Source organism: Aulonocara stuartgranti, assembly GCF_965226115.1.
Source record: "Aulonocara stuartgranti genome assembly, chromosome: 22".
NCBI classification, from domain to species: domain Eukaryota; kingdom Metazoa; phylum Chordata; class Actinopteri; order Cichliformes; family Cichlidae; genus Aulonocara; species Aulonocara stuartgranti.
In genome coordinates, this window is record NC_138957.1 from 27,622,638 (window position 1) to 27,638,322 (window position 15,685).

The window sequence follows — 15,685 nt, forward strand, 5'->3', positions numbered from 1 at the left end:
AAGGTTTAAATAGCATGTGGGTGGGGCTACTCTGCTCCCAGCTAGGGTACAAGCCTGAGATGACCATATTAGGATATCCGCTCTCTTTTATATCATAAAGAGCGAGACTGAAGGCTGAGGTTTTGGCTCACAGGGATTACTTGTACACACACCAACCTCGTCATTTGAAACTTTATCAGTGATTAATACTGAGCATCCATCAGTTTAACAGTATATATATATATATATATATATATATATATATATATATATATATTAGGGGTGCAACGATACACAAAATTCACGGTTCGGTTCGGTTCGATACTTTGGTGTCACGGTTCGATATTTTTTCGATACAAAAAAAATGTTCATGCCTTTTTAATTTTTCATTTATTAAAATTATAAATATATATTTTAACTCAAAAGTACAGTTTTTAAATTTAACCCTAACCCTTGTGCACGTTTTTTATTTTGACAGCGAATACGCACCTGCGGACCACTTATGTGCAGCCCTGGTTATTTAGCTCGTCATATTGCAGCCACAGAAATTATTTTGTCCATGAAACCATAAAGCTGCACTTTCTTTTTGCCTTATAGTCTGATTTGTCATAACTTCTCCGTTTTGTGGTAAGCTTTTATTTGGCTGTCACTTCTTCACCCTGACCTGTCTTATTTGGCTCAGCAGAACTGAAATGCTTTTACACGCTCACTCACATAAGCTCAGCGATTCTCTGCGCGATCAACCTCTCACATGTGTAAGCTGCGGGAGATTTCACTTGTCATGTTTGCATAGTAAGCTAACGATTAATAAGACGATGTCAGAGGAATTGGTGCACAAATTATCATCACTCACAGATCAGTGCTGTCGCTCTCTATACACAGTTCGCACGATTGCAAAGTGAAAGCAAAAAAACAAGCGCAAATTCAAACGCGACTTCAATATGTCACATATTGACAGTGGCTCACCGATGCCAATGACATAATTACCCAGCTACATTTCTGAAAGAATGCAAAAGCATTGACATATATTTTTCCTACAATAGCCCGACGGGCAGGGAAGAGATAGATTTTGGTAGCTCGACTGAAAAAATCGCTAGCTCCGGGACGTCGGGCTAGCGATATTGCAAGCCCTGTATCTGATTGAGGAATCACTCATCTTTGGAAAAGAGAGTTTATTACAGAGAAATGGCTCTTTCCAAAATAAAAGCTATACTATCCGCTTCTTCTGGGCTATATTCTCAGCAGCATAAGGAGAATCATGTGCTAACAGCTGTCTAAATGACTCGGCTAAAGTTAGTAGCATGCTTGCTTTTTTTTGTCTGCTTCCACTTGTCTTTGCACTAGGATGATGTCGGTGTAAATGTGCAGTCATATTCGTTGTGTTCCCACTAGTGCTTTCAGGTTAATCTCGTTGAAATGACCTTAACGCCACAACACGGCAAATCTCCGTTAACGAGCTACCGCCGATCACTCCGTGCATGGGGCTAGACGGCCAACACGTTAACGAGCTAACTGCGCTAACACACTAGTTCACACCAATGTAATTGAGCATTGCATGGCACATCCAACATACTGTTTTACTTTAGTCCATGACTCGCTTACCTTCAGGGTCATACGTCACATGAAAACCAAAATAATTCCAAACGCCAGATCTGAATGAGACTGGGGGAGGTCCATGTTAAAAGGAGAGCTTAACTTCTGTCTCGCTAGCTTGCCCTGCGCTCTTCCTTCTGACTATGCTGTCTGTGTTGAGCGCTCAGTGGATCTGCGCTGGACAGTGCAGCCTAGGCGGAGTAGTCGAACGCAGATTCACTGAGCGCTCAACACAGACAGCATCGTCAGAAGGAAAATTGATAAAATAAATTACAAATGTTGTATTGTTCGATACATACGCGTACCGAATCGATACGAATATCGTTGCACCCCTAATATATATATATATATATATATATATATATATATATATATATATATATATATATATATATATGACAGGAAATATGGAAACCTGTACTGTACTTTTTTTGCCTCTTGTCTTATTCCTGTCAAGACTTTTTGAACATGGACACTGTCGTAACACTACGACCGCCCCATGCTGCTCCTGCAGTCATTATTATTGCCTAATCTATATTTTTTACTGTCATTATTATTAAATTTTTGCCTTTTCATTAGCCCAAAAGCAGCCGTCACACTGCTGTTTGACCTTTCATGTCTTGAGTTTCTACATCATCACATGAAAAGTAAAAGAAGCATAGTTCAGCCACTTCAGTACACCATTGCCAAGTCTCAGTTTGACTAAGACAGAGTCTCTTTATTCATTTTCCTTCTGATTCTCTCCCCTGCTGTGTGGCTTAAAACGCTAAAGAAAAACATCTTGTGGTTGTTTACATCGTGAGCATTGCTCATCTTTGCGATGTCGTGGAAGTGATGTAATGATGAGGTCATTGCTGAGGAAGTGAAACTCCCTGACTAGAGCCTCAGGCATATCCTCTGACCGTCTCAAAGAAGAAAAAAAAAAGCTTCTCTCAGCATTAAAGGATTCAAATGTTCCTCTCCCACTTTATCCTTTTTCACTGTCTAACCTTTGACCTTCTTTTTACTTTGAACCTTGTGATGGTGAATAAAAATGCAGGGGAAAACTGAGTAATGGATGATTCATGTATGATTTATTCTTGGCTCTGTTTGAGGCTTTGTGACTGGGTAACGGACTTGTTGTGGTTAAAAGCATCTGGAGTTCGCACTGGTTTGAAGAGGACTGACATCCTGTTGCCTGCTCTCTTTAGCTCTCACACCAAAACATGTAATGGCTCTGTGGTTCTTAGTTTATACTTTTATTAGACAATTTTGCTTTGTTTTTTTCATGCACTGACTGGCAGGTAGGGTCCCAGACACTTACACTTGCTGTTAAAGTCTCTTGCGTCCCAATCAATTGCATTTTTTGTTTCTTTTGACCTACCCAGCAAACATTTCTGTGCTGTCTGGCGTCAGAGATCTAAGTTGACTGTCTGCTGGAAGCACTCAATCAATGCTTTCTGAATTTTTACCAAGAGAAGACTTGTGTTAAAAACAGTTTGCGCTTTTATTGAATAGAGGAAAATGAAACAAAACATTTGCGATTTAGAGATGGGCGAGAATGCCAAGACAAAAAAAAGCATAAACTAAGAGGCACTTGAACTCTAGTGTTGAAGCATCGTTTATATTGACATAAATAAAAAGATCCAGTAATGGTCGCAGAGCGGTGGTTGTGTTTCAGTCTGCTTTTGTTTCTATTGTGTTATTTCTTTCATGTGTTCAGTGTAGAAAAACAGATAAAGTAAAAACTGACACAATCATTTAAATTCTTTCTTGAAAAAATGTGAACAACTTGTCTTGGTTTGTAAGAGGTCCTCTGTCTGTCTGTCTGTCTGCATGTTCTGTTTTACCATCATACTGAGACAAGTTTTGCTAAGCTAACTTTCTAGATATTCGATGTCAGGGGTCAGGGAAAAAATCGCTACGTGATAGGATTGTGTGGTGATATCGTGTCGATACAGAGACACCAAATGCTGATATTTTGTTCAATAAATTAAAATACTCTAGTAGTACTACGATCCTTAGGGGTTATCTCATGCACCACCATCCAGAGATAATGTTAGCTGAACACTGGACACACAGAAATGTGAACAGATGTGCGATTTTTGGCATTTTGGCACAGATAACTGCTGTATTATCAGAAACAGATTGCATGTAATTGCTAACTGGACCCCATTCAGCTGCTGACTGACTCCGTCCCCGTCAACATTTGGCAGGTTTTAGTAACAAATTCATTTTGCAGTAAAGAAATAACTGAGATACATTTCTTCTATCTGTAAAAAAACGATATTGACAATTTGGCAGTTTAACTTTGGGGACATAATTTGGCGATCTTATAAATGACATGAAAAGGCGATAAATCAGAATATACATTACGGCAATACTCTTGCAAAAATCTTAAAAATTGCAATAATATCATGATGTGGGGTATCTGGTGATATTGAATATATTCTGCATAACTACTGTTTTAATAGGTTAAAGAAGGTTAAACCATTCAAAGAATAGCGTCACCTTTACCAAACCCCAAAACACAAGAGCTCCTTGTGTTTGTAATTGCAGTCTGTAATTGAAGCCTTGCTTTAAGTTAGAGGTTTCTCCTCTTTGATCAGGGGAGGGGGGGAAGTGGCGTTTATCCACGTGTGACAGTGATTCATAGCGCTGCATTTTGTTGTCGCTTGTTGCTGCAACTTTGAACTGATTACAAGCACAGCTGTCGGTCCTCTGACCTCTCACGGCGTCGACGGGATAACCTGACGGGTTCAAAGGTTCGTGCAGTATTTGTTTGTGAGGCCTCAAGTTTTCCTGTGCTGTCAGAGCCAGTGGTACTGCTTTTTTTGTGCCACGAATATTTGATTTTAGGTCCAGTGACCTTTCACCTCACTTGGTCGTGTTGTCGGTTGTCATGAGATGAATCTAGGGAAGTGAATTTTTTAGTTTAGTGCAGTCGTTGAGAAGAAGCTCTCCTAACGCTCAGAGTGGTGATATGTTTGGAATGTGTTTCCTCTGCTTTCCCTGGGGGCACAGACCCTTGTTTTTCAAGAGTATTTCCGTTTTTTCCTTCCACAAAGGAAGAAGAGGTGGAGGCATCCGTCAAGGACTCGTGTTCTCTGTTTTTGGGTGAAATATTGAAAATTCCTAGAGTCAGTCAGTCTTGTCATGGAGGTAAATGCAGTGCGATATTATCATTGTTTCTTTGAATACACAGGGAATATTTAATCGAATCCCTCGTGGGCTTTGCAGATAATTTTATCCAGGTCCCTGCGAGCCCTCGGCACACGCAGGCCATGGAGACACATGCAGAAGACGCGCATCTGCTGTTTGGATACATGCAACGCAAATGTGAATGCCAGAGATTCCTGAGATCGGGCTGACCCAGATCTGACATGTCCCACTCATCACTAAGACACAAACACACACGCATATGTGTGTGTTCACATACTGGCTCTTTAGTTCACGTAACTAACAACAGAGTTGACCTGCTTCACACAACGCAGGGCTTTAACTTTTAAAAGAAATTTCAAATGCTTTATGTACAGTAAATGATTCTGCTACTATATAATAAAGGTTTTGCCAGAATATACACATGCATCAATGAATAATGAAAATAGAACCTTAATTCCATCCATCCATTCGCTTCCGCTTATCCTTTTCAGGGTCGCGGGGGGCGCTGGAGCCTATCCCAGCTGTCATAGGGCGAGAGGCAGGGTACACCCTGGACAGGTCGCCAGTCTGTCGCAGGGCTAACACACAAGGACAGACAACCATTCACACTCACATTCACTCGCACATTCACACCTAGTGGCAATTTGGATTATCCAATTAACCTATCCCCACAAGTCTTGCATGTCTTTGGACAGTGGGAGGAAGCCGGAGTACCCGGAGAGAACCCACGCAAACACGGGGAGAACATGCAAACTCCACACAGAAAGACCCCGGCCTGATGGTGGAATTGAACTCAGGACCTTCTTGCTGTGCGGCAACAGTGCTAACCACCGTGCCACCGTGCTGCCCTTAGAACCTTAATTATTACAGAAAACTCTATCTTTATACCACATCATGTGCTCTAGAATGAATTTTGGCTGTGCAAACTATTTTAATGTCTACCACATGTGTGGCTTTAGGTCATTAACTAACCTTATCGTTGGTCTTTGGCTGACTTGAGGCATCTGTATTTGCGCTGCAGTCGTGTTAAGCACAAAATTGGAAGCATTTGCTGTGTGAATGGTATTTACAAGTGAGAAACTGGTTATTACCAGGACTTTATTACCAACGCTTCAGAATGTGCAGCTGAACAGCAGCACCTAAAGCAAACAGGTTCACCCAACATCAATGCATCTGTCTGCAGTGCTTTGTTTTTGCTTGCCCAGTTTGCCAGCAGCCTCAGGTAAATAAGTAGGTGCTGCTCAGATTTTCAGCCAAATGCATTGTTTTGTTTCCCTGCTGGAGGCAGGCAGTCCTGCAGTGTGAGCTAATGGCTTTCACCCGAAGACTTTTTTTTCCACCTTTTGGACATTTTTCCAGCTAGGGCTCTCCAGTGTGGGGATATTGAACACAGAATATGTTACACATCTTAAGCCCCTTTGGTTAATCTCAATTACCCAGTAAGTCTTAAAATGCACACAGAGACCATCTTTCTTGATTTGGCCATTTTATTGTTTGTCTTTGTTATGAAAAAAAAGGTAAAATCTCCAAAGTTTATTAAACCATGCTATGTTGGTGATGGCAGACTGAATGCTAACAGACATTAAAAATCTCTTTATTTACCTGTTTAATGCCGCTTTTAATTTCTTGTACTGTAATTCGTTTTTGTGTACAGGCCACCTGGGACCCAATTTAAAGGACATTTCTAAAATAAAATAAACATGGTTACCAAAATTCCCAGTACTCTGTAGCCAGTTGGCACTGGGGGTCATTGGTGTATTTCATTGGGGTTTCCTTATTCTCCCCCCTGTACACACTTCTCTGCTGGTATAAGCAGGTGTCTATGGGGGACATTGCCAGAGATGCTGGCCGCCGCAGTATTACTGGTAAATTTCAGCTGAAATTAAATTCGGCTCCCTGTTTGTCAGGTTACCAGCACTCATTTCCGTCTTCCTTGTTTTATTCTGTTTATTCCGTTTGGGTTTTACCAGCCAGCATGTCCCACACACAAACAGTTTCCTGTTGTGTCTCTGCAGTAAATCTGACATGCCAGTCTGTGGTCACTGTGAGAGAAGCCAGCCCCTTTTATGGGCGACACTCTCAATATGGTGCTTATTGCTATTTATAAACCCAGAGTCTGTCACAGTGGCACAGAAACCTGAGACGGCGGCGGAGGAACGACGAGCCGAGGGGGTAGCGGCGGGTGAACATCATGTTGAATTTGTGTTTCTGTGTTAAATGGAGCTGGTCACATGATCGATGATCACGTGGTTTCTACCAGCCAGCATGGGCTGCACGGCAGCTGTTTCTTCAGGTGAGAGAGGCGGAAAGAGCATGGCTCGTGTGCCAGGAGAGCAAGATATCAATCCACAGCAATTTGATGCTATCCATGGACACCACCCAGCTCTCTGCTCTCTAAAAAATTAATTCTAAAGTGACATGAAAAGTGGGTAAATCTAACCTCAGTATGATGAACTGAAACCAACGATCCCTGCTGAGTGACAAGGATGTAAAGGTTTATATAACCACATGAAAACCCCAATGAACCTATCTGTGTAAAGCCCGGAAGTTTTATTTCTGAATTTCACCTGCAATCACTATTAAATGTAGCAAATGTTTAAAAACCTTAAAAATCCTACAAATTAGAAACATAAGTGTCCATATGCATGGATTTCATCTTTCTCTTATTTACATTTGAAGGATAATCATCCTGCACCAGGCGTGTTTCCTGGAATTTTTCAGTGAGGTGGCACATGGCAGGTCCAAACAAGTTGAAATTTCAATGTGGTATAAGAAGAAGAAGTCATTTTCATGTGCACAGACCCCCATAAACTAGCATTAGGACACATAGCTGTCCCACTGAAACATATAATTTAACTACAAGAGTTAGGGGAGCACCTCGGGCCCTAGTTTTAGCCACACTCCTGTCCAATACCCCATGGAAATAACCTTCACTAAAATCAGTGACCTAGAAGCTTCTACGGCAGTTTTTAGCCTTCTTTTCTCTTTTTCCATGTATGCCAAATGATCTTTTAGTGGTTACTGTTTGCGGTGTATCCATAGATGTTCAGGCAGCTATTGCAGTAAAATGTAATAATGAAGAAAACAATAACATGTTATGATTTTTAGGCAACTTCTGAAACATTTAGAAGCATTTTCATTCTCAAACCTTTAAGCACACGTATGGTTGATGATGAGGATGAGGGATGAAGAGATCATTAGAAAGCATAAAGAAATATGATTTCCACCAATCTGCTACCATTGCTGACTACCTGACATTTACTGTATCTTTCCTTCACCCCGGTGTGGGCAGACAGCTCCATTTTATTTACCGTTTATCCAATTAAGGGTCATGGGAGGAGCTGGAGCCTGTCCCAGCTGTCACACGGTGGACACATTAGCTTGCATTTGATAAATGGTGATTCTGCAGAGCACAAAGCCTTTTCAGACACTTTGTTGAAGCTCAAATCATTTAATAATGACAAGTGAGTCATCTCTACTCTCTTTTGTCCACTGATTAAAGTCTTGTACAGATTTAGCTGGTGGCAGCTACACAAACCTTAACACTAATAAACATTGTCTAGTTTTGCAGGATTTATTACAAAAGAGGTATAAAAAAGTTCTAGAGCTAATTCTTCCCTGAGATTTCAGATGGTAGTCCCATCAGAAAGCAAAATCCAGCTCCTCTCCTTTCACTGCTGTCAGAGATATATAGAAACAGCCACACCCATGCTGCACTTAAAGTAATGAGTACTCTCAGTCAGATCTGCAGCAGAAGCCAGTCCTCTGCCATAGCTGCTCTTTGTTTTGCCATTTTTGCTGTGTAGCTTCTCGCCGTGGCACTCTGTGATAATCTACAGATGCAGTAAAATTTATTTAAGACTAGATTTTCCTCCAGAAAAAACTGGAAAATACTTTATCTGAGTTTTCCTGGAACTGTGTGTAAGAGCCCTAAAAGAAAGAGAAACAGGCATTTGATCATGAGATTAGAAAAATTGACATGTAAGTGAAGCACTCAGCTGTTTTTAGTGCTGTCCTGCATGGCTGGATTTAGTTTAGATCCTTTATAGACTTTTTAGGTAACCAGGCAATGAAAAGGATTCATGGTTGGGGTAATCCCTTGGTAACCCTGCACCAGTAGCAGTACACAATACTTTAAATAAAGATATCAGACTAATCTACTATGTGTTCTGTGCTATTTGAGTAATGTGTCCGAATAACACACATTTAGTCAGCCCAAGTTTGCAAGTGGCCCTTGCAGACGCCTCCATGTTTCATGCGTCATATAATAATAATGGATTGGATTTATATAGCGCTTTTCAAGGCACCCAAAGCGCTTTACAATACCACTATTCATTCACTCTCACATTCACACACTGGTGGAGGCAAGCTACGGTTGTAGCCACAGCTGCCCTGGGGCAGACTGACAGAAGCGAGGCTGCCATATCGCGCCATCGGCCCCTCTGGCCAACACCAGTAGGCGGTAGGGTAAAGTGTCTTGCTCAAGGACACAACGACCAGGACAGAGAGCCCGGGGATCGAACCGGCGACCTTCCGGTTACAGATACGCTTCCCAACCCCCTGAGCCACGGTCGCCCTATCTTTGTATCTCTGTGCTGTTTTTCACACATCCTTTCACATTGGCGCTCTCTTTTGCCTTTTTCTTTGAGTCAGCGCTTCTTCTTCAGTCAGGAGGTGTTCGTTGATTTTTATGGATTTATTGATGAAAAGCGATTTTGAATTAGCAGTTTTTCACGACCTACCTGCACGTCCAACTCACTTCTGCAGTTATAGGTCCACAGAGCATTGCTCCTTGTTAGTTTGCTTCATAGTAGAGATGGTGACTTCCTTTTTTTTTTTCTTCCAAAAAAAAAAAAAAAAGAGATGGTGACTTCCTGTTGGCACACATGAATGAGCCTAAATAAAATAATCATTCAGCTTCCCTAGACTTTACAAGTTACTGGGACAGATGGAATAAATTCTGATCATAAAGAAAAGCTTATAACAGAAAGTAAACCATTCTCCTTTTTACAATCCTCTCCAATAACCACGTTAGGTCACACTGATACAGCAGTAGCTTACAAAGGTAACATCTAACTGTATTAAATAAGACTTAAGACTAGCAGTTGAAAAAATAGATTTACCAGGAATGTGTTTACTTGGAGTCATAGAGTGAGGAAGCAGTAGGGTTGTTTTACCTGAGACCTTTAAGTGTCTTAGGCCTCAGTCACACCGACCGGTTGTCAGTACTGAGTGTTTGAGTGGTTGCCGGAGGTAAAAGTCTTCTTGTGATTACTTTGGTGACTAAGAGATGTCTGTAGTTTACGTAGAAAATGCTGACTTCTGCAAAAACTTGCCATTTGCTTCCCTGAGTTCTGGCAAAACTTGAAAATCTGTGATGCAAAGCAGAAGAAGAGAACATTCACCTCAAGAGTAAAAGTTGTGTCTTACTGGGCTTGAAGTAGAGCTGGGCGATATGAGATTTTTTTCATATCACGATATGTTTTTTTCATTTCAGGCGATAACGATATCTATCACGATATAAGCCAAATAACTATATTTGTAAGATTTAAATGTGCCGTTGCTCACAAGTAAAATGTGAAATAATCAGCAGCTTGTTTTTATTTAAATATTTATTTCCCATAATAAGTTCAGCAGGGTAGATGTACTTAAGGAACATGAGACTTTTTCAGATAAATAAAGGCAAATATTGCAAACTACACAAAAGGCAGCCGCTAAAGCGTTTAAGTTTCAAAATAGAACAAACGAAACAGACTAAATTGTCAATTCCACTTAGAAACAAAATATTAATTCTAAAAATAAATCTTAGTTTGTTTTACAGAAGATCAGACAAAACTGACTAACTTTTGTCAATATCAAATAAACTGAGAACTAAAAGGAAATTCTCAATCTCTCCTTGTTGTATAGCTTAGATTTTCAAACAGTTTTAACAGTTACTTTAGTCTGACAAAAGCCGAATGACGAATCAGCGCTTCCAGTCAGAGACTGAGGCTACGTCCACACGTACACGGGTATTTTTGAAAACGGAGATTTTCCGTTTCCGTTTTAAAAAATAATCCCGTCCACACATAAAGGGAGAAATGAAGGAAAACGCTGCTATGAACATGCCAAAGCAGCAGGTGGCGCTAGATTCCTAACCGTGCCGAAATGTTGGCCAATCAGAAGTCTAGAAGCCTCGGTGGGAAAAGTAAACAAAGCTGGGGCATAGAAGCAGAACCGAGTCGTATGTGTGGAGGGACAGTAACTGTGTGTATATGTAAGCATTTAAACACTGCAGAGAGTAGAATTAACAGTAACAGTATTGTAGAAATTCATTTCACCGAAACAATAACGTGGCGCACAGTGTGACGCATGCACCAGTTTATTGTATTTCCAGACTTGCTTTCGGCACAATTTACAGTGCACGCTACTCTGTTTTTTGTCAGACTTGAAATAACCGAAATACCTTCACACTACGGAACTTCTATGGCTCTTCCGTTCGACAATCTCTCCGGCATTGGAACCATCATCTGTTTTCTCTTCGGTCACGCTCGGTTGATTTTTCTAGTCGGCACACTCATTTCCTCCATTACGCGCTGGCTCCATTACCCGCTGGCTGCTTCCCAAACAAACACACGTGCGGCTTGGCACTTGTGCTGTACACAAGCCACGCGACATGACGCTGCGGCTGTGATTGGTTCGGCTCTGCGCTACTTAATTTGGATTGGCTGACCTTTTTTTTTTTTTTTTTAAGAGGACAAGAGCAGCGAGGTCTATCACGATAGCTTAATTTCTCTATCGAGTAAAAGTTATATCACGATACATATCGTTATCGTTCTATCGCCCAGCTCTATCTTGACGTATATTCCAGTTGTAATATTTGCAGAAGCATCTACTGAAATGAGTCCCCAGCTGTCTGCAGAAACTGTGAATGACCCTAGACTTACAGTGCCGTTAATGCATACAGTTATATATGCAGTATCTTTTGAAGCTCCTAGCACCTGCAGTTTAGTGTTTTTCCCATCAATATTTTAAATTCCAGGAATCCTGGCTTCTTTTTTAGCTATATAAGGCTGTTAAACTCTTTCAGTTCAAGTCAGCCACACTTATAATCTCCTCGTGGAAGGAGGAGCACTGCAATCCTCTTTTTGCCAAATCCTAATCCTTTTTTTCAACATCGAGTAGTAGCATTGCTGCCCTGTTTCAACATGATCCTGCATCCTTTTTCTTACAGTTGCTTCCTTATCTAAACACACAGGGGGCTTAATTCACATCCCATTATTCCCCCATTAGTATTCTGTGCTGTACTGTGCATTAAGGCCTTTGTTGAATACTGTGGGGATAGCTGGAGACGAGCCCAGTGTTAATCTGTGATTTATGTGGTTCGGTGAGCGTTTGGACCGGCCTGATGAGAGCGTCATGCTCCATCTGCCCATTGTTGGCTGACTTGAGTGGAGAGCTGCCCTCAAGCCTCCAGCCTCTCATCTTCCTGCTTCACTCTGTCTCAGCTCCTGTCTCATTATTCCTCTTCTCCTCAAGTCCACCTCCATTGTGACAAAAACAGCCCACTGCACTGTTTCCCATTGTCCTCCAGCTCTCCTTTCTCTATAAATCTTTCTTCTCAATCTCCACATGTCCTTGTAGAAGAGCACAAAATGTACCTTCTTCCTGCACCGCCATGCGTCACTGCCGCTCTGTGCACAGTGTCACTGATTCCTCCAGCGTGACACACAGGGAAGGAGGGACAAGCAGCTACTGAGCAGATCACAGCGACAGCATCAGCAAGCCGCCCAGTGTGGACAGTCAGAGCAGGGATTTCAACAGGATGATGGGTCAGTTATGATCTTCATGACCCGACTGAGAATATTAGTCATTTTTAGAAACAACATAAAACACTGTTTGGTTGGGTTGTAACTAGAAATATTTCTGTTTGTTTTGTTTAAATTATTGATTTTACGGAGGTGTCTATCCAGAGAGGGAGGAACGGGGAGTACAGCAGAGCCTGTAAAGCCAGTGAAAACAGCTGTATAATCACTGAGGCGTCTGACTTTGCAGACATTTAACAGGCTACACTACAAAGTGTGACGTGGAGTTTGAGAGATGTTGGTGTTGAACGGTCTGTGAGGATCTTGTGCTGCTTCTACATGGGATTGATGAGAAAACAACTAAACAAAATACCTCTCTCAGTCCATCACAGAGTCATCCGAAGGATACTTTAAATCCTTTTCATGTTATCTGCATTCCCAACGAGGTGACACTTTACATTGTCAGGTATGGATCTTGCAATTAAGATTGAAACCCAAAGATTTAGTGCTCTGCTATAAGAAGTCACTTGGTGACAATGGGGAAGAAAAACTCCGTTCTTACAGGAAGAGATCGGCAGAACCAGGCGCAGGGAGGGGAAACCATGAGCTCGGACTGGTGAAGAGACAAAAGAAAAGCCTAGAGAGATGACGAACATCAAACAGGACAAAACTACAGAGGGAGAGGACAGAGCAGTTAATGGCTCACAAATGCATCAGAGCTCAATCTGGGACAAAGATAAAAAGATTTTTTATATTTCAAAATTCTTCAAAACATGTTTGTTTGTTTTTTCATTTTTCTTAATTTGACATAACAAATTTAAAAAAAGAAAGAAAAACTACTAATTCTGATACTAGCAGCAGAAATAGCAAATGGGCTGGTTATTATACCGCTTTTCTGCTCTGCTCGATATACAACATATACAACATGCCTTATTTACACATTCACACACATTCATACAAACAGTTTTTCTATGTCTAAGTGCTTTCAGTCTTACAGTCACACTCTGATGAAGAGCAACTCAGGTTTCAGTGTGTTGTAGAATGATGCAGCCAGGGATCAAACCTTCCTATTAGTAGAGAGACAAGGATGTTATGGTCTGCGGTGGTTGGCTGGAATTTCCATAAGGCTCCTGAACCTACCTGGGATCCGCCCCTGGGCAGGGCCACCTCCTCCAGCTCCTACACACCTGGAGCCAATGGCAGTCAATCAAGCCAGGGGGATTTAAGCCACATGTTGCTGCGCATTCACCGCCAGTTCGTCATCAACCTATTTGCTGGATTCATCTTGGCTCACGCGCTACCTCCGGACTCAGGATACAAAAGCAATCGTTTTAAAAATCACTCTGTGCCTCAACTGCCTGCCCTCCTGCAATCACACTCCATCTGAAGAACCCGGATCTCAGGTCAGCCTTGCCACGCCACTCAGCTCCCTGGATTCTCGTCACTCCCCTCTCAACTCTCTGTGTCCCCTACTGCAATGTGACCGTTGCCTGCTCAGCTCCACTCTGCATCTCAGGCCCCGTTCCCTCGCCCTAGCCACGTTTCCCAGGCCACGCCACGTCAGACTCTACGTCTTATTGTTTTTTGTCGTTGCTATGTTTCTAGCGCTTAAGCCTAGAAACGTAGCCTAATAAAATATTGTTAAACTATCTGCTCTCTCTCCTCTGGGTTTCTCTGGGTTTCTGCGCTCAGTTCAGTTCAGTACAGACCACTCGGTCCCGTGACAAAGGATGTGTTTCCACCTGGTTTCCTAGGTTTCCAGTCTAAATGCAAGTAACATTTAATTTCAGTGAAACAAAACCCAGAGCAGCTGTGGTTCGGGGGTAGAGCGGATCATCTGAAGGTCGGTGGTCTGCATGGTGAAGTATCCTTGCAAGAGATACTGCTACGTAAATCCAAGGACTTTTACTGCTTACTGTTGTGAAAAGCAGGGAAATAAAATGCACCTAAATTATCGCACAAACTCTTTGAACAGTAACATGTTTCTGTGTAAGCCCTGAAAGTGTATAGTTAGAAGTATTAGAGTCTCAGATGAAGTCGAGAAACTTGCCGAGCCCCAAACCGGAGTGAGATCATCGTTTTCTGTGGCTCCGTGGGGATGTTCAGCCTGATTTAGTATTAATTACTCCCGTGATTATAACTGTGCAAACATTTTCTTTATTTTAGGGAAGCAAGTTGAAGCAGACTTACACAACCATCTCTAATGTTTTCCTCTCTGTCTTAGCCTCCAAGCCTCATTATTAATGTGTGTGGTGGTGTCTTTAAAAGCTTTAATCTCCACGCTGTGGCTCACCTGCTGCTCCTGTGTTTATTAGTGTTGACAGGAGACTTTTTACCTCTTTTGCACTGAAGCCATCGGGGACTAAATGCAGGATTTTTTCTAATGAAGCTGAAGTGTTGCGTTAATGAAGCTGTCGAGAGCTTCACGGGTTCTCAGGAGCTAGATGGAAAGCTTTTACTGGAAGTCTCACCTCGGAGATTGCACAGTAATGATGACTGACATGACAGCAGGATATCACGTATTTGACAAAAAGCAGCAGTGACAGCATGAGGAGAATCATGTGCAGAGGTTTTTGGGATAATTACACGCTAATAAGCATCACAACTTTATGTTGTTTTTCTCCTTTGTGTGTTGCAGCTCTGCCCCTGCAGACAGACTCCCAGTCCATCCAGAATGGGGACAAATCTTTGGGGAAAGACCTCCTGACTCCAGAGGACTCAGCCGTCTCAGACCTTTCTCCCAAAACAGACTCCAGCTCCAAAACAGAGACCCCCGTTAAGACAGATGCCTCCTCCAAGACAGACGCTCGGCCATCCACGCCTGGCTCAAGCAGCAGCAGCCCTCAGCCCAAGAAAGGTAGACTGAGCTGTCTGGAGCCTTGTTTGTGGCAGCGAGGACAGAGAGTCAGTCTCAGTTTAGCAACTGAGGGGACTTTTATGTCTCTACACTGAAGATGTAAATGGAAAGGTCAAAGAGAGACGGGAATGATGTACAGCAAGGTGGCGGTTTTGTGGACTGTGTACAGAAAAATTTATTTTATACAAGACGACCTTCTAGTGTTACAGGCCCTGGTTTTAGTGGTTTTGGAGTATTTGAGTTCTTCTTAAGATTTTTGTAGGGGTTTGATTATATCTAGATTGAGGTTTTGTTTCTTCTTTTGATTTCATTTTCATCCTGGTAAGCTTGG

At 42.0% G+C, this 15,685-nt stretch overlaps 1 protein-coding gene and 1 long non-coding RNA gene across 16 annotated transcripts in view; one reads left to right on the forward strand and one right to left on the reverse strand.

The window, feature by feature from the left end:
• Positions 1-15,685, forward strand: part of LOC309698679 (uncharacterized protein) — a 56,642-nt gene that overhangs the window by 9,378 nt on the left and 31,579 nt on the right. For 4 of the 15 annotated variants that reach the window (XM_082521290.1, XM_082521291.1, XM_082521278.1 and 1 more), the window contains exon 2: positions 15,136-15,354. In XM_082521290.1, the coding sequence (XP_082377416.1) occupies positions 15,136-15,354 (219 nt within the window). Of the gene's footprint in view, positions 1-10,680; positions 10,970-12,336; positions 12,525-15,135; positions 15,355-15,685 lie in introns of those variants that run through there. The other 11 variants (XM_082521288.1, XM_082521289.1, XM_082521286.1 and 8 more) reach the window with 9 other exon arrangements.
• Positions 9,882-11,448, reverse strand: LOC309698687. The gene is made up of 2 exons (XR_014274145.1): positions 11,159-11,448; positions 9,882-10,085 (listed from the first exon to the last, which is right to left on the reverse strand). It is a non-coding gene; the product is annotated as an uncharacterized lncRNA (long non-coding RNA).